The following is a 23,859-nucleotide window of genomic DNA, read 5'->3' on the forward strand; positions in this document are numbered from 1 at the left end:
CCCCCTATCCCTTAAGTCACTGTGTTCAGCCAGGCGGAGAGAGGATAGGGAACCCTGCGTATCATGTGTCCTGTCTGCCTGTGGGGTCTGTCTCAAGGAAGGTAGGGTGCAATTCCAGTAGTCTCTCTCTCTTGCTCTCCCTGACACTCCTCAACCTACTCACCTCCTCCCGGAGCTCTGTCACTAAGCGGAGGAGTTCCTCTACCTGGGCACACTTCCCACAGGTGTGCTCACTGCTGCTGTCTGGTACTGGCATAAGAGTAGGGCACACCCTGCAGCCTGACACCTGGGTGGCAGCGTGTTCCCACCGGAGCTCTGTCTGGGAAGCTGCGTCAGTCATGGTGGGTGCAGAGCTTAGCCATGGCTTTCTGCCGGGTGGATACCATTGCTCCCTGGTCAAGCCAGCAGAGCTTCAGCGCCCTTCCTGCACGCTCTTCCGCACAAACTGCCACACCTGTTTGCCCACACTGTTGGCGGTACTCCTGGTCACTAGTGCTCCCTAAGGGCTTCTTTTATATGTGGAGGGGGGCTTGGCCACCATTGCTTCTGGCCCTGCCCAGATCTTGTCAGCCGCTGTGGCGCAACCTGCAGGCTCCTGGCAGCTCTCGGCTCCCCCAGAGGTTCCCCCAGTTCGGGAAACCCCTCTGTGCACCTCGCTAGAGCACTCCACTGCCGATGGTGCCAGCAATGATCATGGTTCTATCTAATTAGTAAGTATAACTGTAAGCATCAGGACTAAATTTCCTAGTCTCACAGCTTATTCACTGTAATGTCAAAGAAGACATGCAAACTCTGACTGAAGTTTCTCCTCCAGTAAAGCTGTTTATAAGGGCTGAGAATCCTCTGGTGTCTTTGTAAGCTCCTGATGTAGCCCTTTTGGCTTTTTTCCCCACTATCCATCTACCTATTTTCAGGAGCCTTGGAACTTCTGCTCTTCTGTCATATGTAATGGAAATGCAATGAGTTCAAAGGGAAGAGGCTGAGGCATAAACAGAGTGGTTTCATAATCATAGAATCATAGAATCATAGAATCATTGAGGTTGGAAAAGACCTCTCTTTGTAAGCTCCTGATGTAGCCCTTTTGGCTTTTTTCCCCACTATCCATCTACCTATTTTCAGGAGCCTTGGAACTTCTGCTCTTCTGTCATATGTAATGGAAATGCAATGAGTTCAAAGGGAAGAGGCTGAGGCATAAACAGAGTGGTTTCATAATGTTTCAACAGGAAATCATACTAAAATTTTGATACTACTTAAGCTAAAATTTACTATGTTTGATCATTCAAATTAATTTATCCAATTTAATAAAGACTTAAAAGTCTCTTCATGTTGTAGCTTAGCTCTGCATCTTTCTGTAAAAGGTTAAGATCACTGTTCACTGTTGCTACCATGTTTACCTGTTGCAAGCAAACTGATTCATAATACAAGTATTTGTGGAATAAGTAATGATATTAAAGGCAGTTGCTGTCTGATTTTTAAAGTCTAGTTTAATTATTACATTTTGATAACGTAACTTTGCAGCTGCACTTCATAGCATCCTTTATGGAATCCCAAGGAAATAGCTTCTGCATTAGACAAGTTTGAGCTTGTTTGGTCTGAGATGGACAAAATTCTCTCCAAGTTTAATGGCATTCCCTTGACAAGTCTGGGAACCTCAATATGGGCCATGAAAATTAATGGCTTGTCAGCTAAACAGGAGGCCAGGCCGCAAAAATATGAGATTATAAACATGCAGTGCAAAGTACTTCATTGCTTACAATTCAGAGATGTGGGAGGAGACATCATTAAATATAGAGTACAAAGTCTTATTCCTGATAATAACCTTACAATCTCCATATAAACAGAAAGAGGTATGGGAGGCAGCAGATACTGCTTCTTCAGTTTGTGAATGATGCTATTTGACAAACCACATACCTTTAATGTCATTTGCCTGGGAGTCTACCTAAGTTATAAGGGTGATGTAATCAAATGGCCTGCTGCCCATCCTTTACTCGGTCTCCTTCTATGTACTTGGTTCAGATTTAGGGCCAATGCTGCAAAAAGCCAGTCTGTTATTCAAAAATAAGGAGAAATGGCTCTTTTCTGGTTTGTCTAGAGCTGCAGAGGTGAAAGAGTATTTGTCTTTCAGAATATCTGTATTATCATTTTCCACTGTGCACGGCAGCAAAATAGCACTGAACTATTTTATCTATTTGTGAAATATTTCTCTTTATTTTCATATTGATTAATAGGAGCTGAATTAAGGACGAGAAGCAAATTTTATTTCCATTCTGATATTAGGAAGCCATTCATTAAAAAATACCTTCCTGTTTTAATAACATACTGCTTCTTTAAAAGACTGAAGTATATTAAATGTACTGTTTTAAATCACCAGGACATATGGGGGGGGGGGCGGGGGGGAATTCAAAACCTCTCTTAAATTCCAATTACTGAACACACATACTTATGAGAAAATAGTTGCTCTCCCGGTATTTTGCTATAATGGAATGGGCAACGTGCCTCTTTGGAGAGGTTTATGCAGAGTAGGTCACCCAGCTTTTTCCGTTCAGAAAATATCAGATGATTTTGCTCTCATTTTGAGAAGGTCTGAAGACATGCATTTTGATGATAAAGTAGATACTGTTTGTTTTGCATGCATTGCCTCATTTTTGCCTCCCAAAGCAAGAGCAAGTTATAAAATAAATTTCTCTAGATCAGAATGATCTGTGCATGGCTGAGATATACAAATAATTGTTGATCAGGCAAGCCACTCTACATTACACTGACTTCATTACTATTATACCAATAAATAATCTGCCAAAAAAACCTGATTTTGCAAGGTTATTTTACCAACCTAGAATTTGCCTTCCAAGATTAGCACTCATAGGAGGAAATTTCAGAGTGTCACTTCCATATTACTCTCTTATAAGCACTGCACTTCAGTGTTAAGTAAGTGTTGCTGTAGAAGCAAAACACAGTAATAACTACTCAGAAGGAAAAAATTTAGCAATGCTCTTTTTTTCCTGATAGATTCAAAGAGAGTCAACTGCAATGGAGTCCTAGTCACTGATTGGAGCATGCAGGCATTTACATAGTCCAAATAATAATTTAAAATAGGTGTCTGCTTTTCTAATATCCCACCTTCCAACTTTCCCAAAATAATTTTCAAACTTCAATACCAGACTTAATACAGATTTCTCAAACTCAATTGTACTTCTGGCAACTTCATGCATTCCATGTTAATCTATGCTACAAATCAGCTTTGTATCATCAGTCTCCCCAAGCTTTATGCTTACAACTTACTTCATTTGGAAATTATCTCACAACATTACAATTATTTATTTTTATGAAAAATTAGTATATAAACATCTTTCATACTATGTATGTTAAACCAAACCAGAAAAATTCCATCTTACTTAAAGAAAGCCTTATCCATTCAAAATAAGCCCTACTTCTTTCACTCCCCCTCCCCTTATACCTGGGTTGTGCGAACAGTTTGTATAAAGCTTAGGACCAAGTGAGTCCAGGTAGATTTGCTTTCCTCACTATTTTGTCCTGGTTTGTGTAACTGACAGGTTGCTGCTTATATTCTCTCTCATCATCTCAGGGATACAAACAGGTACCACTGTTGTCCAAGGCAGCTTTTCCCAGCTTTAGGAATCTTTTCCTTAACTATTTTTCTTAACTCATAATAAAAAAAGTTTATATCTTCCCTTCCCAGGTCTGTCTACCCACCCCTACATGCACAGTTTTCAAGAGATGTCAAAACTCGCTCCCTCACAGGGAGGAGTTTTAAGAGGGCAACCTATTCCTTCCTGTTGCTTTCTCTCGCCTTTTTTTTTTTTTTTTTTTTGCTAGAGGGCAGTAGATAGGCATGATTTTCCTCTGCTATTGTGACCCATGACTCTCTTAAAAAGGCAGTGGCTTAGCAGTAGGGAGGAAGGCTGTGTATTTATCTGCTCTGCCACCACTAAGGGTGAGGGTCTGCTCCTACTGTACTCTAAATCATGCAGACACCCTGGCAGAAATGGAAATGATCCTCTCTCAAATCTACCACGCATGCTTTGCCCATGGAGACCCTTCTAGGATACTAGGTAGGACAGGAAACAGTGGAAGACAGCAGACAGGGTGCCTGCAGCAGAAGCAAAACTAGGAAATTCCTGAGAAGTAGAAATTCCTGAGGGAGCTGACCCACACCTAAGTCTTAGATGTGACAGCAAAGAAAAGTTTTCAATACACAAAGATGACACTGAAGAGTCTATTGCAGACACGAATCTGCTGAGAGGTACTGAACTAGAAATAAGACTGAAGGGAAGGCTCTACACTGCAAAGAAGCAAGGATTGGATTTGTTTTCAAACCTTTTCATTTAAGTGTGTTTTTAACCCAGCAATTGTGGTATTCTCTTGGAAATACAGCCGCTATATTCCATTACATTTTCTTGTGCTCTGGTAAAACAGGTTCAGGAGCCTTCGGGCTTGCTTGCTTCAAAGAAATTCTGGACCAGTAGCACCTGAAGCTGGACAGTTAGGGTCACTTCAAAGCCATGTTTCTGACTGGCAAGAAAAGGATAATGCTTTTTTTTTTTTCAGTGATTCCCATGCTAAGACCAAAAACAGGTATTATTGTAAACAGCACTGCAGTGACTGGGGAGTCTGTTCCTTAGCAACGGTTTGTTAGAAGAAAGTCATTAAGAATATGGCTGTTTCAAGGGAAGCCCTGGGGGTTACAAAGCCACAAGTCATTAAGGAGTTACAAAGTGGCAGTCAAGAGGCCACTATACCAAGAACAGAAGTGGATCTAGGTTCCTGTTGCACTCAAAAAGATGTTCACTTTGAAAAGCCCAACTCTTAAAAGTAATTCTTTAGGAGCTGCTTTTCCTTTGTCATTTTATTGCATGTTACAGACTGCCACAGAATTTTCAGAGTGCAATGATAAACACTGTAGCCCTGATTACAAACAACTGCATCCCACGTGGCATATACTGTCCTCAGATTGGTAACAAGAATCCATTTCTGCTGGTTGATGAGAAAATAAATATGAGTATGAACCAAAGGGGAAGCCAAATCCTCTCCCAAAGACTCCTGTCATCTTCTTAACACCCCTTATTTTCAGAGATTTCTCTTGCTGTGGGAGTGACCCATGCCCACCAAAGGGAAGGTGGGAAGATTCTGATTGTTTTCAGTTTCACAACCTGGCCCTGTACCCCCCAGGGTAGCCTACATTCTTTTTTGCCCTCTGTCCATTTTTTAATGTTTTACTGAATGATACCACAATACCAAAACAGTCAGAAGGTAATGCAGGGAGCAAGTCAAATTCTAGTTTAAGCAGAGTTACACAAGTCAAACCAAATACCTAAATCTGAAGCATAGGTAAGCCTGAGATGACTTACCTCTCTTCTTTTATGTAACCATACTGTTTTTCTCCTGCTCAAAACATTTTTAATGCTGATGAATACTCTGCAGGGAAGGGAGGAACAGACAGCACTATGCCCACAGGGCCCAAGTTCACAAGTTGCTTCTTATCTGTAGCCATTCTCATTTTTTTTTTCCTGGCAAGAGTTTTAAATAACTCTAAGCAAGCATTTTATAAAGATCATGCTGTCTGAGGCGTTCATGAAAAATACGAAGACTTAAACAGTAAATCTACAAGCATGACAAGAAGGGAAAAAAGGCAGATAAAACATGTTGGCTCAGCATGATCTGAAATAGATTAGAGAAAGACAGACTGCCAATGTGCTTTGAATGAAATTCTCAGAACTTGTTACCTTCTTGCTGTTCTCCTCTGATCAATAAATTCAAGCATCCATTAGTCTGTTAATTCACTTAATTAAATAATATCGAGCATTACTAACCATAATGAATGAGGCTGGTAATACAGCTCTGAATCAAGAGTGCAATACAAAGAGTGCAAATATAGCTCTTCATCTGACTACACTTTTCACAACTCAGTTTTTTGATTAGAGACTTCAAACTCTAAAAGAAGTATAGAAACTCAGATATGGACAGCTATTTATTTAAACCCTTCCCTGTTTAAAAAATTTTAAGTTGTTTAAAGAAGCAAAACCTTTCTTACCAGTGTGAGGTACTTTATTTTCTCAGTCACCTTTAAAATGAGCTTGCCATTTGCACCGCACCATCATACTCTTATAAAGCTGTAAATTCCACAAATGGCTAGAAGGTTACTGTGCCAGAATATGATCAGTCACTGAGAATTTGTCCTGGCTTCTAATATGCATTATTTGATACACACTTTGCTGGGTGAAGATTCTATAGAATCCATAAAACAACCAAAATTCCCTCCACTTCATTAGTGAATTTTCAGAAAAGCTAATCTCATGTTCACAAAGGTATATTTTTGGACATTTGGAGTGAAATTCCTGCCAGGTTTATCAAATTCTTCCAAATAGACTGACCTGTTATTTCTAGTTTAAATGTTGCATTTCAATATTTTTATGACAAAAATATTTGGTATTTTCAGCATTATACTTTGTTTTATATAAAGATTTTATTACATAGAAGTCAAAAACTGACTGAAGTCTAAGTAAAATGTACAGAAAATAATACTCTTATAGACTACATAAACTGGAAGGAGGTAGCTAGATATACTTAGAACGGCAGATGTGACAGGTAACACTAGACGAGGCTCTGTATGACAGCTAGTCACATTTTCATTGTTTCCTTTCTATTTTTATTCACAGATTACAGAGGAAATTAAAGTTTAATGATCTAGACTGCGTTCTGTCAGTAGAAGTATGGTTTCAAAAGTTTTGAATGTCAGTGTTGGAATTAACCAGCTTTACTGAGTGAGCAAGACTAAAAACTTTCAGCACTCTTTGATAAATGGGTTTGAAAAATATTAGATGCATAAATAGATAATTCCCCATTAAATACTTCCATATTCAATAAGATCTGATTAATACTCTACTGAGCTCTTTGATGATGCTAGACCACTTACTTTCATTTTATACATACAAACAAAAGAAACCTCCTTGGTTAGAATTTTCATTTCATTTATTCTACTTTTCCTTTGGAGGGGGGGGGGGGGGTCATTTTTAAAATTAATTTTGGCTCACTCAGTCCTTTAAATTTCTTCATTTTAGTCTATGACAATTCTAGAGCTCAGAGGTATGGAAATAAAGGGCAATGAAATTTCTCATCTCTTAAATGATTAATAACAGCTGTAACATCCATGTTTTTGTGAACAAGAGGATAAAATGGTAGAAGTACTAAAATTTTAGAACAAGTTCAAAGAAAAACTGCTAATGACTTTTAAAGAGAGTTGATTTTCAAGTCATATGAACATGCTAACATCAAGAATATTAAAGTTGATACAGCAAAGACATGGTCTACTTTCTACGCTGCAGCCCCTGTGTGAATACAATGTCTTTTTGTTGGAGCAAGTCCACATTGAAGAAAAACTGAATTCCTAAGGGAGTTTTAAATTATAATAAAAAGTTAAAGACTTTTAACAGAGCAAAGTTGAGACTCATTAAAGTATTTAATTGCATTTAAATCTGGGTCAGTTAGTCATGACCAGAAGTTGTTATAATTTGAAGGTTGTTCAGTAGCATATGCTGAAATTACTCTATCTTCCAAGTCGATTTCCTAATTGGATGTCAATATAAAAAGACACCATTACAGCTAATACCACTGTTGGCAAGTTCAACAGCCAGGGCAAAAACTAAATAAATATGGAGAATGTACCACCTTCCTCTAAGAACTAGGGTGGGTCTTTTTACATAGGCATTTTGGAGAGTGTTATGCCACGCTAATTTATTCTAAGAGTTAATTGAAGAATTCAGTTCTCACTCCTATTAGGCGAACTAAATTAAAGTATGGAAGAAGAAGAAAACTGAATTGCACTCTTTGCAGTGTCGGAGTTTTTCCTGAATGATTCTTCACATTCTTTTATGATTTTCCGTTATTGTTTGTTTTCATTTTCAAATGGAAATCATGAAGTGAATTATACAGTTGTTTAGAAATACTGAAAATGGAGGAAAGAAAACTACCCAATTTTAGTTCTCTCATGTAAAACATACTGAAAACATTTTAGAAGGCTGCATCTAGGATTATGAAAATATATATGTAAAAATGTCATAGGCTACCAATGAAAATTCTCATCATTTAAGAGTATTTTCCACAAACAGTACAAAAAGACACAGGCCACTCCTCTTACAGCTGACAAATTTCATACATGTATAACAACATAGAAGCTTCTGCAAGTCAACGTTCATTTAGCCTGCACTGCATCTTCAACAATTGTCAATGCTGGATGTTTCAAACACAGTACTGAAACCCATACAACATTGTTTTATTATGAAATACTGTTCCTACTTCGATTGGGAGCTACATTTTCATTTCCCTGTCCTCACCAAACTGAACTTGCTTCACAATGGTCCCCTTTAAGTCAGTGGGTCCTCTTGTGGCATGAGGCATTATTAGAGGTGGCACTGATTATTCACCCCTGCCCTGAAACATTAAGAAGTCAATAGAACTTTGAATTTTTACCAGTCTGTCACACATTACTGAAGTTATTAGGCGAAAAAAGGAAACAAAAATTGAACAATTCCTTGCTCTTCCCAGCGAAGACACACACCAGATTGAATGGAGTAAGTAGCCAAAGAAGAAACTCAGTAAACACATTTTTGTGGTCAGACACATGATGCTGGGAAGATTAAAATCACACTGTTCAAAAAAGGAAGGAAGCCTGCTCACATGGGACACTATGGTTAACATTAAAGGAACTCCAGTTTATGTAGACAGGAAAGCATTTTGATGTTGAGCAACAGAAGTGTGGACATTTTGCCTAATTCAGCAATAGTGGCACAACCACTGGTTAGTTTTATATGGGAAGAGAAGAATGAGGCTGTCCCTTCTGTATAAAGACAGCCAAGTGGAAAGAAAGATGACCCAAAACATAGCACTATTGTGATACGCACTTCCGAAACACATTATTCCCTTGAATGAAAACATGAAGTGGCTTTCAGAGAATATTTTCTACTGCACAATTTTTAAAGCTTTGCAAACATTAGGACTTTCTAGTCTTCTGTCTGCAGTGTACGAATATATAGCTGAAGCTGGGGAATTGCCAGAGGCCTCTCTCACACATCTCCTCCCTCTCTGTTTAGCTGATCTCTCTCACAGACCAACTTGAATACAGAGATAGACTCTTACCTACTCTGTTCTTTCCCTCTGTAAATATCCACATAAAATTCCACCTTTAAGATTCTCTACAAATAAATTATTTCCTACTACTGCCACAAATATCAAGAAGGTTTCATGCACAAAAAGCTATACAATTCAAGTAAGAAAATAGGAAATAAGAAATAAAAAGGAAGTTAAAATATAATTGTACGGGTAACCATCTTCTTCCCCAGATCAAATATGTTGAGTTAGAAGTAGAAGACTTTTTTTTGGTACATTCTACAAATCTCATCTAGAATCTACACTTTTACCAATTGCCAAGGTGTTTTGTGAATGAGATCTGCAATTTCCAAGTACAAAAAGAATTTTCAAGGCAGAAAGAACCATCAGCAGACACTTCTCTGGCTAAAGGGAGTCTTAGTTAAGTCAAATTCTACTCACCACAGTTAAATGTTCCAGTAAGTATGCCACATCAACCATGTCCGCCAGAATTAGAAGCCTTGTGACAGCTGTAAGCAGAGATCGTGCTGCTTGGACAACAGCCTGCCTCTTAGGTAGATAGCAGGGATCACTGGTAAATGCCTCTGCTGATACCTTTAAGGCTTGACCTGCAAAATGAAGACATAAATTCCCTTAGGCTATATTGCAACACCCAGGAAAAAAAAAAGTTAAAACTCGAGCAGTTATTTGGCAAGTCACAAGTATTGCCAATAAATTTGGCACCTCTTAGTTGCCCTAATGCCTTGATATGAAGGTCAACTATTACAGATCATGCAGGATGTTCCCACAAATATCTTTCATGCACAAAAAGCTATACAATTCAAGTAAGAAAATAGGAAATAAGAAATAAAAAGGAAGTTAAAATATAATTGTACGGGTAACCATCTTCTTCCCCAGATCAAATATGTTGAGTTAGAAGTAGAAGACTTTTTTTTGGTACATTCTACAAATCTCATCTAGAATCTACACTTTTACCAATTGCCAAGGTGTTTTGTGAATGAGATCTGCAATTTCCAAGTACAAAAAGAATTTTCAAGGCAGAAAGAACCATCAGCAGACACTTCTCTGGCTAAAGGGAGTCTTAGTTAAGTCAAATTCTACTCACCACAGTTAAATGTTCCAGTAAGTATGCCACATCAACCATGTCCGCCAGAATTAGAAGCCTTGTGACAGCTGTAAGCAGAGATCGTGCTGCTTGGACAACAGCCTGCCTCTTAGGTAGATAGCAGGGATCACTGGTAAATGCCTCTGCTGATACCTTTAAGGCTTGACCTGCAAAATGAAGACATAAATTCCCTTAGGCTATATTGCAACACCCAGGAAAAAAAAAAGTTAAAACTCGAGCAGTTATTTGGCAAGTCACAAGTATTGCCAATAAATTTGGCACCTCTTAGTTGCCCTAATGCCTTGATATGAAGGTCAACTATTACAGATCATGCAGGATGTTCCAGATTTTGAAAGATGTTCCCTTTCTGTTCTTCTGAATCATTTAATTCTGAAATAATTCCCTTGGCAATCACACCATTACTCTTAGCTGTACACAACGAGGCCAGGGGCTCTATGTTAAACTTTTCTAGTCATTGCTTTTTATATTACTGTCTGCTTTGCTGTCCTTGCTATTAAATAATTCCTGGTCACAGAAGGGAATCAAATACTGTTCTTCTCATTATAAATGTAAGTTAATGGAATGAAAATCTCATACACTCGAACATCTGACTCTGACATAAAATATGTGAAATCTATGCGATGGAGCTAGTAACTGTGGCGGTAGACAACAATATACTGCTCTCCAACATGAAGTTTTGCAAATGAAATTTAACAATAAGAGCAACAATGTCAAACACACAAGTTTACTTTCAGCAGTCTGTCACCTAGACTTACTCTGAGAAAAAAAATGCCATTAAACTCATTTCTAAAAGCATTTCAAAGTCTATCTGAGGAGCTTTGCTAGTGATGGCACAACCTTGAGAGAACTCACTCTACACAGATCAGCACTGGAAAACTCTTGTCACACAAGCACAAACTGCTAAAATAAACATTTGACCCATTAAACTCTCTATATCAGCTCAGAAACCAAAGATGGATCAAAAGTCACAAAAATGAATAGTTTTGGCTGTTCTAAAACTAGGAAACATCATTAGTAAGTGTAGCTATTAAAAGACTAAATATTCATGTAGTTGTTGACAACTGCCTTAAGCATGTCCTGGATTTTGGATGTAACAGTAAAGAAAAAAACGGCATTCGAAAATTTTGATATTGCTCCAGAGTTATAATCTTTTAGTATGCAATATTCTTTCTACTTATATCTAAATTACCTAAGTCTCGGTATAAGAATGGGGTACATTTCTCCAAGCAGTCATTTGTATCACAGATGTTTTCTACATAGAGAGTGCAGGAACATGTAATTTTTGTTTAATTTTGTTCTACAAATTCTGACCAAAAGTAAGGAGAAAATGTTGCCTTCTGAAATAAAATTCACAGTACCCTTAGCACTGTATAGCTTCACTCAAAGGCAAGAAGTCTGGACAGGCTTTATGCAGGAACTCTATTGGCGTGTCTACTTCAGAGTATCTGGTAGTAAAGTCAAAGCTAAAAGTCATGCAAAGAGTTTTGCTACCTGAACCAAGTATGTGTTTTTATAAGCTTTGGAGTCCTCAAATCAAAAAATAGGCAACAAGATTTGTACAAAATACATACAATCAGTAATTAATGCATATTCATAGAAATACATACAAACATAAGGGATTTCCTGTAATTACATAGATACAGACTTTTATGTGCTCCCTCAATCAAAACTGAGTGAGAACTATTCAAGTGCACTAGAGTTTGCCAGAGTGGTTCTATACGTGACTTCATTTCTCAAGATTCAGAGAAAAAACAAGTTTTACTGCTCTTACTAGAAACTGCATTTGAAAAAATATTGAGCAAAGGCTACAGAAATAAACCTACCAATTAGTACAGAGCCCCCATATCAGCCCCTGAGGTAGTACTGGCCTGATTCTCAGAACACTGAATACTTCCAACATGCTGAAACTCATCAGTTTTCCAGGAACACCCATCTTGAATAGTGCTCTCTGGTTTTCTCTTGGATTTGTTAAAGTCTTTGTGCAAATCATGTATCTTAAGTACATGCTTAGCAAACTCCATAAATAAATAAAAATCACACTAATTTGAGATCTGTTTCTAGCACCTGCTACATCACAAAACAGTGAAAGTAAAAAAATATCAGTTTCTTGTGCTCGGGACAGCAAAATAGAACGTTTCTCTAGTAGTTGGTGGGATAATGCACCATAGCTGAGCACATCACAACAAATAAAACTATAGGAAATAAAAATCAAATATTAATCAGAACCACTGATTTTTAAGGTGTTTTTTATTTCCCCATCTGCAATGGACAGAAACACCTCTCCAGTTGAGTACTGTTTTCAGTACTGGAAGAAGTTTCAAAGCACTGATTTGAGCCCAGTAATCCTGGATGGCGGGACAGGGAGTAAATGGAGAGAGAAAATCCTACTTACATGCATACATATCTTTAGATGTATTTTTGAAGGTGACTACTACAAACATTAATAAATTAATAGCAATTTGGGAAGTTTTAATAGGAATTTAAGCCACTAACTCTGGAAATTCATTGTGTCTTAATAAGGACATGGGAAATACAGTGCATACACACTATCATAAAACTAAAATCCTTGCCCTTTCATTTCTCTTATGACTTCAAATATATAGAAAACTTTCCAAATTTCTGAGAACAAGCAATGTCAATGAATAACCTGATAAACTGTCTCCATTTTATTTTCATAGTATTTAATTACCATCTGTCTGTCCTGCCAATTATTGGTTTTGAATATCTTAAATTTGACGAGTTACCTTTCAGGCTGTATAAGTACAAGTTAACATCACATGTTTTTTATGTATTTGGAATGTGTACACTGTAGTATTAATTCAGACCATCATAACTGTCAGATTCTTAAGAACATTTGCACAAAACCAGGAAGCTGACACATACAATGTCTTAATAAGACAAGAAAGCATGAAACAATGGAAATCTTTTCTGCAACTAAGATGTATGAGAGTAGAGCTGTCCACCTTGGTCCCTCAGGATTCATTTTAACAAATACTGACTAAAGCATCAGGGAGACGCTGTTTCCCAAGACAATAAAGTTAACATCTCATCACTGTTTGACTGGCCACCTGGTAACTTTTGAACTTTCTGACCAAATTCAATAAAATTTTTACACGGGGGAAGATATTCAAAGTTAGCTAACTACTTTTCCATGAAAATAGGAAATGAAGAAAGAGACCAAGTTAAAGTTCTCACTGATGGCAAGCTGGGGCTGGCAGTGAAAGTTCAGCTACCACTAAGCTTCAAAAAATCTACAGAAGTGTTGAGATGCAAATTTGAAGGAAGACAGGCTCTCTTTGTTCCACTATTTATGGACTGACTCATTTTTTTTTAGACATACAGAACATGTGAAGTGTTTATAAGGAGGGAAAGAAAACAGCACGCAGTGTTCTACTACCTGTTATTTATTAGCATTTACTTACAAGATAAGCAAACAGACCAGATTCACTACTATTTTTGCAGTGTCTTGTGCCACCCAAGCAAAGGCAAAGCAGCTATTAACTTATTTTAACTCAGCACTTTAAGCCAGATTTGCAAATAGGTTTGTAGTCCAAGATAAATGTGGTCTGTCAACTTCACATGCTTCCCAGGATAAAAGGAGAAGTAGCAAGTCAACATGGTGACCTTTGGGGAACTTAAAACTTCTTAGGCACAGAATCAGCTGCAGTTCAGAAGAACTTCTGTTGAAAACTAGTTAAGTCTGGAGAAGCTGAGAAGAGAATTAATGAAGGGAAGGCAATAAGAAAAGAAAACAGAACTGGTTACTTTGAGAGGAAAATTGGGGGGGAGGGGGGGGGACATGACACAGAGAATCAACCAACCAGAGGAAGACTATGTGGAATCCTCAGTCCTGTGGTTCAGCTCTCTGTGATCCAAGGCCTAGTTTGGTGTAGTACAACTCTGTGACCTTAGCTGAGAAAATTTTTGGTAAGGTGCAAGAAAGTATGTTAGCTAACATCACACAAGATAAGTAAAAACACAGACAGAAGTGGAGTTGTAGAGATAGTAGTAATTAGCAATCAAAGAGGAAAAAATACTGACATGAAAAGTTATAAACCTTAAGCAAAAAGACCCAGGAACTTCCAAGATAACAACTCTGCAAAACTGAGCCACAGTTCCAAAGGAGCAACAGAAGCCAACATTTTCCCACATGACTGACACCTGTCTGGCAAACTGTCTGGACAGCATTACTGAGGGTAATAAATACATTAACACTTTGCTCAGTCAGTCATTAGCCTTAGCTATCTATTGTATGTGTTAACCACTAACCAACTACTTTTTATTTTTTAAGTTCTGTGTTTCCTGCTAGTAGAGTCTCTTTGTGCACAGCAAAAGTCCAAACAAAACTGACCAGGAAAGCAGAGCTACAGATTAGAAAGGAACTGGTTGGTTAGGAAAGAGTGAAAGTACTCAGTTGTGAGAAGCCCAGACAGGAGTGAATGGTGAGCCTATGAGTTAGTAACTGAATGGATCAGGAGAGAAGAGATATAGCTTAGCTGAGGATAGGAGACAGTGCTATTACCAGGAATATTTAATAAAAGTTGGGAACAAAAAAGATAATCTTCTGACAGCACAGTGGCTCCTCAGAAACCTCTAATGTAATGCTTCCCCCATCCATAAACACAAGGCTGAACTGTATGTTCACAGGCCCCACATGTGATTATTTGCCCAGGTCTCTGCTATTGTGTTTTCCAGAAGAGAATGGCCATATGGATTTGGGTGTCCTTCAAGCACCTCAGACACTTCAAAACCTCAAATAATCCTAAAATCTGAAAATAGTACCATTTCAACACTAATATCTTCTGGGTACTTGAGCCACAAAGATGAGTAAGGGACTACAGCACCTCTCATATGAGGAAAGGCCAAGAGAGCTGGGACTGTTCAGGCTAGAAAAGAGAAAGCTCAGAGGGATCTTATCAGTATTTATAAACACCTGATGGGAGGGTGCAAAGAAGACGGAGCCAGACTCTTTTTAGTGGTGCCCAGTGACAGGCCCAGAGGCAACAGGCACAAACTGACACACAGGACGTTCAGTCTAAACATCAGAAAACATTTTTTCTCACTGAGTGACTTAGCAGTGGCACAGGCTGACCAGGAAGGTTGTGGAGTCTCCATCCTTGGAAATACTCAAAAACTGACTGGACATGGTCCTGGGCAGACTGGTGGACCTGCCTGAGCTGGGGGATTGGACCAGATGACCTCCAGAGGTCCCTTCCAACCTCAACCATTCTGTGATTCTGTGAGTGAGTGTGTGAGCAAAGACAAGCCAGAAGGGTCTGAAATATGACCAACCCCTTAGAAATGAGTTGGACATAAGCTGGGATGGCCAGATGAACAAGTATAAAATCATGACCCTAAAATAAAGCTATGAGATGCAGCCTAGGCAGATAGGAGCTATGAGTACAAGCAGCAGAAAATGACAGCTCCAGCAACAACATGATGTTAGAACTTTCTTAAAATGCAGTAGACGGAATGACAGTTCAATGCAATTTCATCCATTTTATTGTAATTCCCATCAAGTGGATATTCTTCTATAATTACATTTGTTACAAACAATGAAACATGAAAGACTGCCCTTTTGGTGGCACAAATAGGGAAGCAGAAAGATGGGAGTATTCATAGTATTTCAATTATTTTAGACATTCAAATGAGAAGCAATTCAAAGAACCAAAGTCAGGATATATCATAACAACATAATTATTGGAAGGCAGACACTTCCAAGACTCTATTCAGCACACACAGATAGATGACTCCCAAAGTAAATGGTGTTACTACCATTAGCTGATCAGCTACTGACTGCTACTGTCAAATGACTGCTACTTATGCATGTGCTTACAAAAATCTATGCTCAGGCACAAGGAAAGGTAAAAACAGTTCAGCCACAGGTAATTTTTAAAAAAGTTAGAGGATCCATGTACTTCATCCAGCACCAAAAATATCCAAAAACTTACATGAAAATTACTTTAAAAACAAGTCAACTGTAAGCCTGTTGGCAAATTTGCTGTTCGCAAATAGCTGACAAAAGTTACACACTTCGGCTGGGCTGCTAGCCGATGGCAGGCAATCTGTCTGTACAGATACTTGCAGTAATACCACTAACTGCAGTCAGCGAGCACCCCTCAGAGACAGTGTTCAAGATCACAGTCAGGCAACAGCTAAATGTTCTCTATTGTTTTAGGCAAGACCATCAGAATTAAGCTTTCTTATTTCTTTGAATAGATTTTCTTTCTCCTACTAAATCCTATCTAAGCATCACATTTCTCTCTCTTCTATTTGTTTTTACATCTGGCTTTCTCTGCTTGTTTTTTATTTTTAACTGCAGCAGTGTGAAATCCACATGGAATGCAGTGAATTTTATGCCATTGTTGTGTCCTCCCATAAGGAGATATTGTTGCCAAGAAAGTCCTGTCACCCACTCCTGTGAACTGCACCCTTAGAGGCTGGTGGATTTACAGTTCCAGAGAAACACAGTTGTCAAAGGGAGCCCATTGACTAAGGGAGGGAGGGAGGTACCAGAGTCAATAAAAAGAGAGGATTTCCATTGTCCTAGTCTCAAACTTGAGAGAAAAAAATCAACGGTTTATACCAATAATAGAAAACTTATAAACTCTGATTTACACTAGTATTTGCAACCTTAAGTTCTGCAGGCATGAACACATAAGCAGAATCAGTACCAGAGAAGTTTGGGAGTCAATGTCACATCAGAGCACAAAACAACCTACCCTTTCTAAAAACAAGAGATTAAACAACACTAGTCACTAGGATAATCACCTGTTCTGCTCCCACTAATACCATCTCCATCTGCTACAGCAAATAAAGGATTCTGCTTCAGCCAGCCAGCTGGAAGTGACACCTTATCACTGTCAGGGCAAAGCAGATTGATACCTCCTGCATGTTCCTCATATTCAACACCATGATAACTCAGATTCTCACAATAGCTTTCTGTAGATGTTACAGGACATTTTTCTCCTGCCACACAGTCTCTTACCCCACTCAGATACCACTGTATTCTGTTGCATTGCAATTATTTCACTGCTGCCTACCAGGAAGTTCCACATCTCTTACAGTTCTTCCTAATGTGTAATCAGAGCCACCACACACCCGCTTTGTGCCTTACACCCATCTCTTCATTCCCCCTTTCCCACTCAGGGACACCTCATTACTCCGATCGCAACTCCCGCTCCGTCGTCGACACTGAACAAAGGGAAACTCCGACATCAGTCTCAAACTTGAGAGAAAAAAATCAACGGTTTATACCAATAATAGAAAACTTATAAACTCTGATTTACACTAGTATTTGCAACCTTAAGTTCTGCAGGCATGAACACATAAGCAGAATCAGTACCAGAGAAGTTTGGGAGTCAATGTCACATCAGAGCACAAAACAACCTACCCTTTCTAAAAACAAGAGATTAAACAACACTAGTCACTAGGATAATCACCTGTTCTGCTCCCACTAATACCATCTCCATCTGCTACAGCAAATAAAGGATTCTGCTTCAGCCAGCCAGCTGGAAGTGACACCTTATCACTGTCAGGGCAAAGCAGATTGATACCTCCTGCATGTTCCTCATATTCAACACCATGATAACTCAGATTCTCACAATAGCTTTCTGTAGATGTTACAGGACATTTTTCTCCTGCCACACAGTCTCTTGCCCCACTCAGATACCACTGTATTCTGTTGCATTGCAATTATTTCACTGCTGCCTACCAGGAAGTTCCACATCTCTTACAGTTCTTCCTAATGTGTAATCAGAGCCACCACACACCCGCTTTGTGCCTTACACCCATCTCTTCATTCCCCCTTTCCCACTCAGGGACACCTGATCCAGTGACGGTGATGTCAGAAGCTTTTCTACAAGGGATCTGTTCTTGGTTTGATGAAAATGGTGTACAGCACAGATTATTTTAAGCCACTTGGATATCTAAATTCTGTCTCCCAGAATAAAAGTCCTTTAGACGCAGAGCATACACATGTACCCCTTAATGCAGAGTGAGAAAGCTAAGCTCATTTTTAAGATTTTTTGGGGGGGACAAATAAGAACATAGTATAATACAAGAGATCACTATCCCCTTCCCTTAGTAAATACCCTTACAGTGCACTCCCCATTTCTTGCCAGTGAATGGTAGTTTCACCCATGCCATCAAAGTCTTGCCTCCCCTGTTTAATGTCAAAAGACATTAAATATGGACATTCAGAATATCAATTTTTTTTTTATTTCCTTTTAAAGAGTAACTGAAGGCTCAAAATGTATCTCCAGCAAGTAACTTGCTTTCAATTCACTATTATGTGTGATGAAAGGCTTATCTAGGAACACACTTGAGCATGATAACAGCTAAACACATGAAACACTGACACTGCAATAGATAGAAACAACACAGACAACAACTGTTGTGTTTCTGACCATATATAGTTTGGTATTTATAGCTATTGCTTACTGACATTTTAGCTATGCCTGTACAACTGTTTGAAAACTATACGCAATCATACCTTGACGTAAATGCGAAAAGTCATTATCCTAAGTATAACAGTAGACTTTAATGCAAATTCCTAAGGTAATGTTTCCCCACATAAACTACGTCACTGTTTTAAAATTATTATACATCACTTGTCTTAAAATTGATTAAAGATCTGAATCAGGACATTAATTATAGTTTGATGTTTAGTGTCAGAAGTGTTCATGGTTGAACACTGCTTCTTATTCCTTTGTATACGGGTCAGTTATTTCACCATTAATTCACAGCATGTTATGAGTCAGAAGGCAATTTTTTTAAATGCTGTATACATGAAATCTGGCAGTGAGAATTTTTCAAAATACTTCTATTTGGGTTTATTACACTATTTTAGAATAAAAAGGTGTACATGAATGCCCTTTAACAAAGCTTCACCAAACCAGATCAACAAGAAAACACGGCAGTTCTTCAATTACTAGGCTAGTGGATTTCTGAGTGATGCATATAGTCCACCACCCACAGGCCTGCCTGGTCACTCATTTAGCAGAGTTCCAGAAGAAGGTGAATCAAGATGTGGACAGCGATAGGCCTTAAAAAGTACTTTCTTGAGAGAAAACTCAAAAGAAAAATGCGGAGGACCTCTGTATTAAAATGATCAGCTCCAAGACTATAAACCTTCAGTAAAACTTCACAGATGTTAAAGGATACAGAAACTAGATTTATCCAGGGAACGTGCCTGCCATCCATTATAGCAACACTTTCTTTCAAATGTCACTAACAGAACTCAACTGAATTTGAGAAACCAAAATCTCATCTACTGACAGTGTTTGTCAAGACCGAACTGTAGTCAGCGAAGCCATACCCATGCCCCCATTCCTGAAGACATTAGATGAGTCACTAATGCATCACATGAATTAAATACAACACATCTTCTATTTATCTTATCTCCACTGTTCCCTTTTACCCTACAAATTTACCCCTATGTTCCCCAAAACATTATGATGAACATGATTATCAGCAGCAGCTTGAAAAAAGTCTATCACTCCTCTACAAGGAACACCTATTAATGAGATCCAAAAGTAACAAAGCAGCATTTTCACAGTGGCAACTGACATTCAAAAGAAATAAGTGTTTAATTCTCATGTCACGGTCTTCAACTCAACAAGCTCAGTGAGTGACATAAGCTAAAATGAGAGAAGAGGTGAGAGAGTATTTATTCTTTCCAGATGCTGGTGTGCAACTCTGGGACTGACAGTTTGGTTCTCATCTGAGTGAAATCATCTAGAGCATTGTTTCAAAATTCCACTATACAGTAAATACAAGCTGCAGCCACATGCAAAAATTCGTAATTTATTTAAGAGCATACTAATAAAAATACCTGCCAGTCACCACAGAAAAATATGCCCACAGAAAATTAAATACTATATGCTATGACATGCATGGCATGCAAGCACAGTTTACCAGAATTTATGGCCCACATCCTTTCAAAGAACTTGAAGTAAATAAATGAGACATTTAACAGCAGCAGAATGTGACTTGAATAACAGGCAATAAAGTTACATATGATGTGGCATACTGCAAATTAAAAATAATACATAGCTTCAAGGACTAAAAATATCTGCAAAATTAACAAACTGCTATTTATTTTACAATTGTTCACCAACTTCTTAAAATTAACTTGTGCAGTTTGGCAAATCCTTGGAGGAAGATCGGCTGTGAACACTCAATTTGTCATTGCATAACAATAGGTGATAACATGGACTTACCTTTCTTTTAAAATGTATGAGGTGTATATAATCTACTTTATGTATTATTTATTTTTGTAGTTATCTCTGGTCTTGGCTGAGAATCAATAAATAAATTGAAAATGTGAATTATTTTTATATTCTCTATGTATAAAAATCAATATAGAACTATATAATTTATTCTTGTCTTGTGTTATCGGCCTGGAATGGATGGGCTAACATTTTTAAGAGTACTCCAAAATGAATGATTTTTTTTAAAGCCTCAGCCGATCAGTGTGACAGATAACAATGATATTTGCTGGTCATAATGCTTTTAATCACAAAGGACCTTAAGGTATCTCAGACACCATATGCATATATCAAACTCTAAAACGCAGCCATCTCTGGATCCAGAGGAAGCCAATAGCTAGTAATCACTACCCTGAACAACAGCAGAGACTCAGAAACTGTCCCAGCTGCACATGGAGGAAAACAAAATTAAAAAAAAAAACAACAAAAAAATCCTGATTAAGTTGCAGCTTTAGTAAGAGCAGGGTGATATAAAGACCTGATGTAAATGGCTAACACACAGTCCTTCAGGCACAAGTTGTCACATGGCATAAGAACATACAGCACACTGCTCAGCAGTGAAAAGGCAACTGAAGCCCACTTTGCCCCTTGATAAAACCAAGCCTGGTTGCTAGCTCATTCGATAACATGGCCTGACAATAACTTTATGGTAGAGACCGTTGTTATTTGCTTGTCTGCTCCCACTTGTTTGGGAAGGCTTTCATCAGCCTCTCTTAATCTGATTCCAGGCAACCCTTGGGAACCATTTGTTTACAAAATTCATGAGCATGGATGAAAGGACATAATTCTCAAATGGCCAAGCACTAAAAGCATTACTCTTCTGTCCCCTTTTTCCTCTGAAACCTTCTCCTGAATCAATTTTCAAGGATGATTTCTGCAGGAACACATTTTGGATGTCTGTCATCCGGCTTACTACTATTTGAGCCTGGCCTTCATATTCACCCAATAGGCCCCAATTACCCATGGGCAGAGTAAAAATCAACAAAGCAACAAACAGGCAGCTTTCCAGCCACTCTTCCCCAAGCCTGTAACGTTGCATGGGGTTGTTGAGGCCGAAGTGCAGGACCCGGCACTTGGCCTTGTTGAATTTCACCTGAAAAAAGTGGCTAATACAGTGTTCTCAGCAGATCATAAAACCTAGTCCTATTCTGGGAGTCTGGTTGGAAATAAGGAGATAGGTCATGCAGAAATAGAATATGGCAAAACTCACCAAAGATGAGCTGCTCTATCATGAGGGGGTGACTCTTACAGTAGGTTAAAGAATCCATTTGCCTCCTGCTGAAGTCTCAAAACATACCTCCAAACGGGACTATTATACCTTCCCAAATTAAGTCCTTACTACTGCACAAAAAAGGGAAGATTTCTGTTTTAAATTTTTAACTAAAATGCCTTAATCCCAGATTCAGGTAAATAGTTCTTTTCAAGAAGAGCATTAAAGCATGCATTAACTTAAACTTGTGCTTAACAGCCACTAAAATTAACAAGGGGCATCCTGTCTTCATTGAAAAAAAATAATCCACCAAAACTTCCACTGACACAAGTGTTTTTCCACAATGGGGCCCAGCTTGCACACTTTATCTCCTTATAAGTGGTATCTGAGAACATACAATTAGACAACTCAAAGTTCAGATATTTTCACATCAAAACATATTTCTCATGGATATCCTAGCTTCATTTTAATACCAGTGTTACATGGTTAAACTAATTCCTTGTGGTGCCTAAATTATTTGTCATACACTTACTCTCTTTCCGGACATCAGCAAGTGCTGCATGAAATTCCTCTTCAAAGACAATTGCTTCCTTGGCAATTTTTTCCCCCTTGTCCAACAGATTCCAAGTGGCTTCTTCCACAGAAGCTAGCAAGACACGAGCTCTTTTGGAACAGCCCTTTTTCTTACTAGAAGGATTCTGTGGACAGTTCACTAGTGTTGTAACCTACATTTAAAAGAAACAAAAAAGACAATAGTGGTGTAAGTTCTATAATAAGTGAATTTATATTGTTCTCAAATTTAAAAAAAAAAATAATAATAATAATAATAATATAGTTGAGAATAAGCAATGAGATTCCCTCTGCTTTAGAGAGAAACAGGCAACCTCAGCGTACATACTGAGAAAGGACAAAACTATTGAATCAAATTTGACAGGTAATTTTACTTAATTTGCCTCATCTTTGCATTCTTCTTTCTGTATGATCAAAGCAAAGTCAATAGAAATCTCACTGTCATATTAACCCTGATGCAAACTCCTGACACGCCTTATTTATTTTAAAATTTCCTCATGATAAAAAAAAAATTACTAATGCTATGTAAGGAGGCTTCAGCCAAGGCAGGAATTATAATCAGTGCTGAATCTTCCCATACTTCCAGCTTAAATCTCCCAAGCTATCTGGTAGGTTTACTGCAGCTTTGTCCAAATTACGTTTTTTAACAACGCACTTCAACATCCATAAAGAACTTATATTTATATAGCATCCCACTCCACATTCCTCATCATCTGAGCACAGCCTCCACACTCCAGCAGAATGTTTCTAAGAGACTATTCTCTAAGGCATTGCTTGAGCTGTCACACTAAGGCAAGACTCCTAAAAGATTTTAAAAAAGAAAAGTGTTATATAGATATTTTAAAACATACTTTATTTTCATTAAGTTCACTGATGTTTTTTAATCCTCTTCCTATTCTGTTCTCTGTGCCAGAACACGGACAATATAATATTAAGTACAGATCTAGTCTTGGGGCTCAATGAACACATTTTATATGTATATAATTGCTTCATTTTATTAAATGGTATTCCAATCATCAACAATATTGTATAAGCAAAGCAAAAGCTGTGTATGAATTTCTCAGTCCAGCAGGCAAACTTAGCTAATGGCTGCGGCACAGCTTGTGGTTTGATCTGGTCTGTGGAAAAGGGCTCCATTCACATGTATATAACGAGAAGTGTGCTAGCTGTGCCCTAGCTCACATTTAGATCTTGTTCATGAATTCATGCATTTTCATGCTTTTCATGAAACATCCCCTGGGAAGCATTTCTATAAAAACATCTTTGAAAGAAAAAAGCCCTGACCCCTACATCATTCATGTGGAATTTTGGGGGAAAAAGGAAGACCAGCCACTTGACATCAACTGCTTGGGCATGTCACAAGGGAGACAGCAACATAAATAACTCTGGCTCAGATCATTAAAGAGGGCTTGGGTATCTTTCTGACTGTGGCTCAAAGAAAGTAAATGAAATTATCCATTGCACATAAACCAGCCAGCTGGTAGAATCATAGAATCATAGAATCATTAAGGTTGGAAAAGACCTCTAAGATCATCGAGTCCAACCATCGACCCAACACCACC

The 23,859-nt window shown here is 38.3% G+C and overlaps 1 protein-coding gene across 1 annotated transcript in view; it reads right to left on the reverse strand.

The window, feature by feature from the left end:
* The window catches only part of CTNNA3 (catenin alpha 3), a 596,807-nt gene that overhangs the window by 560,822 nt on the left and 12,126 nt on the right, over positions 1 to 23,859 (reverse strand). Inside the window, exons 3-4 of the mRNA XM_009290520.1 lie at positions 22,260 to 22,452; positions 10,226 to 10,392 (exon numbers count right to left, since the gene is read on the reverse strand). Coding sequence (XP_009288795.1) covers positions 10,226 to 10,392; positions 22,260 to 22,452 — 360 coding nt within the window. The remainder of the gene's footprint in view (positions 1 to 10,225; positions 10,393 to 22,259; positions 22,453 to 23,859) is intronic.

The sequence above is a fragment of the Aptenodytes forsteri genome, unplaced genomic scaffold, assembly GCF_000699145.1.
Source record: "Aptenodytes forsteri isolate BGI_AS27 unplaced genomic scaffold, ASM69914v1 Scaffold349, whole genome shotgun sequence".
NCBI lineage: Eukaryota > Metazoa > Chordata > Aves > Sphenisciformes > Spheniscidae > Aptenodytes > Aptenodytes forsteri.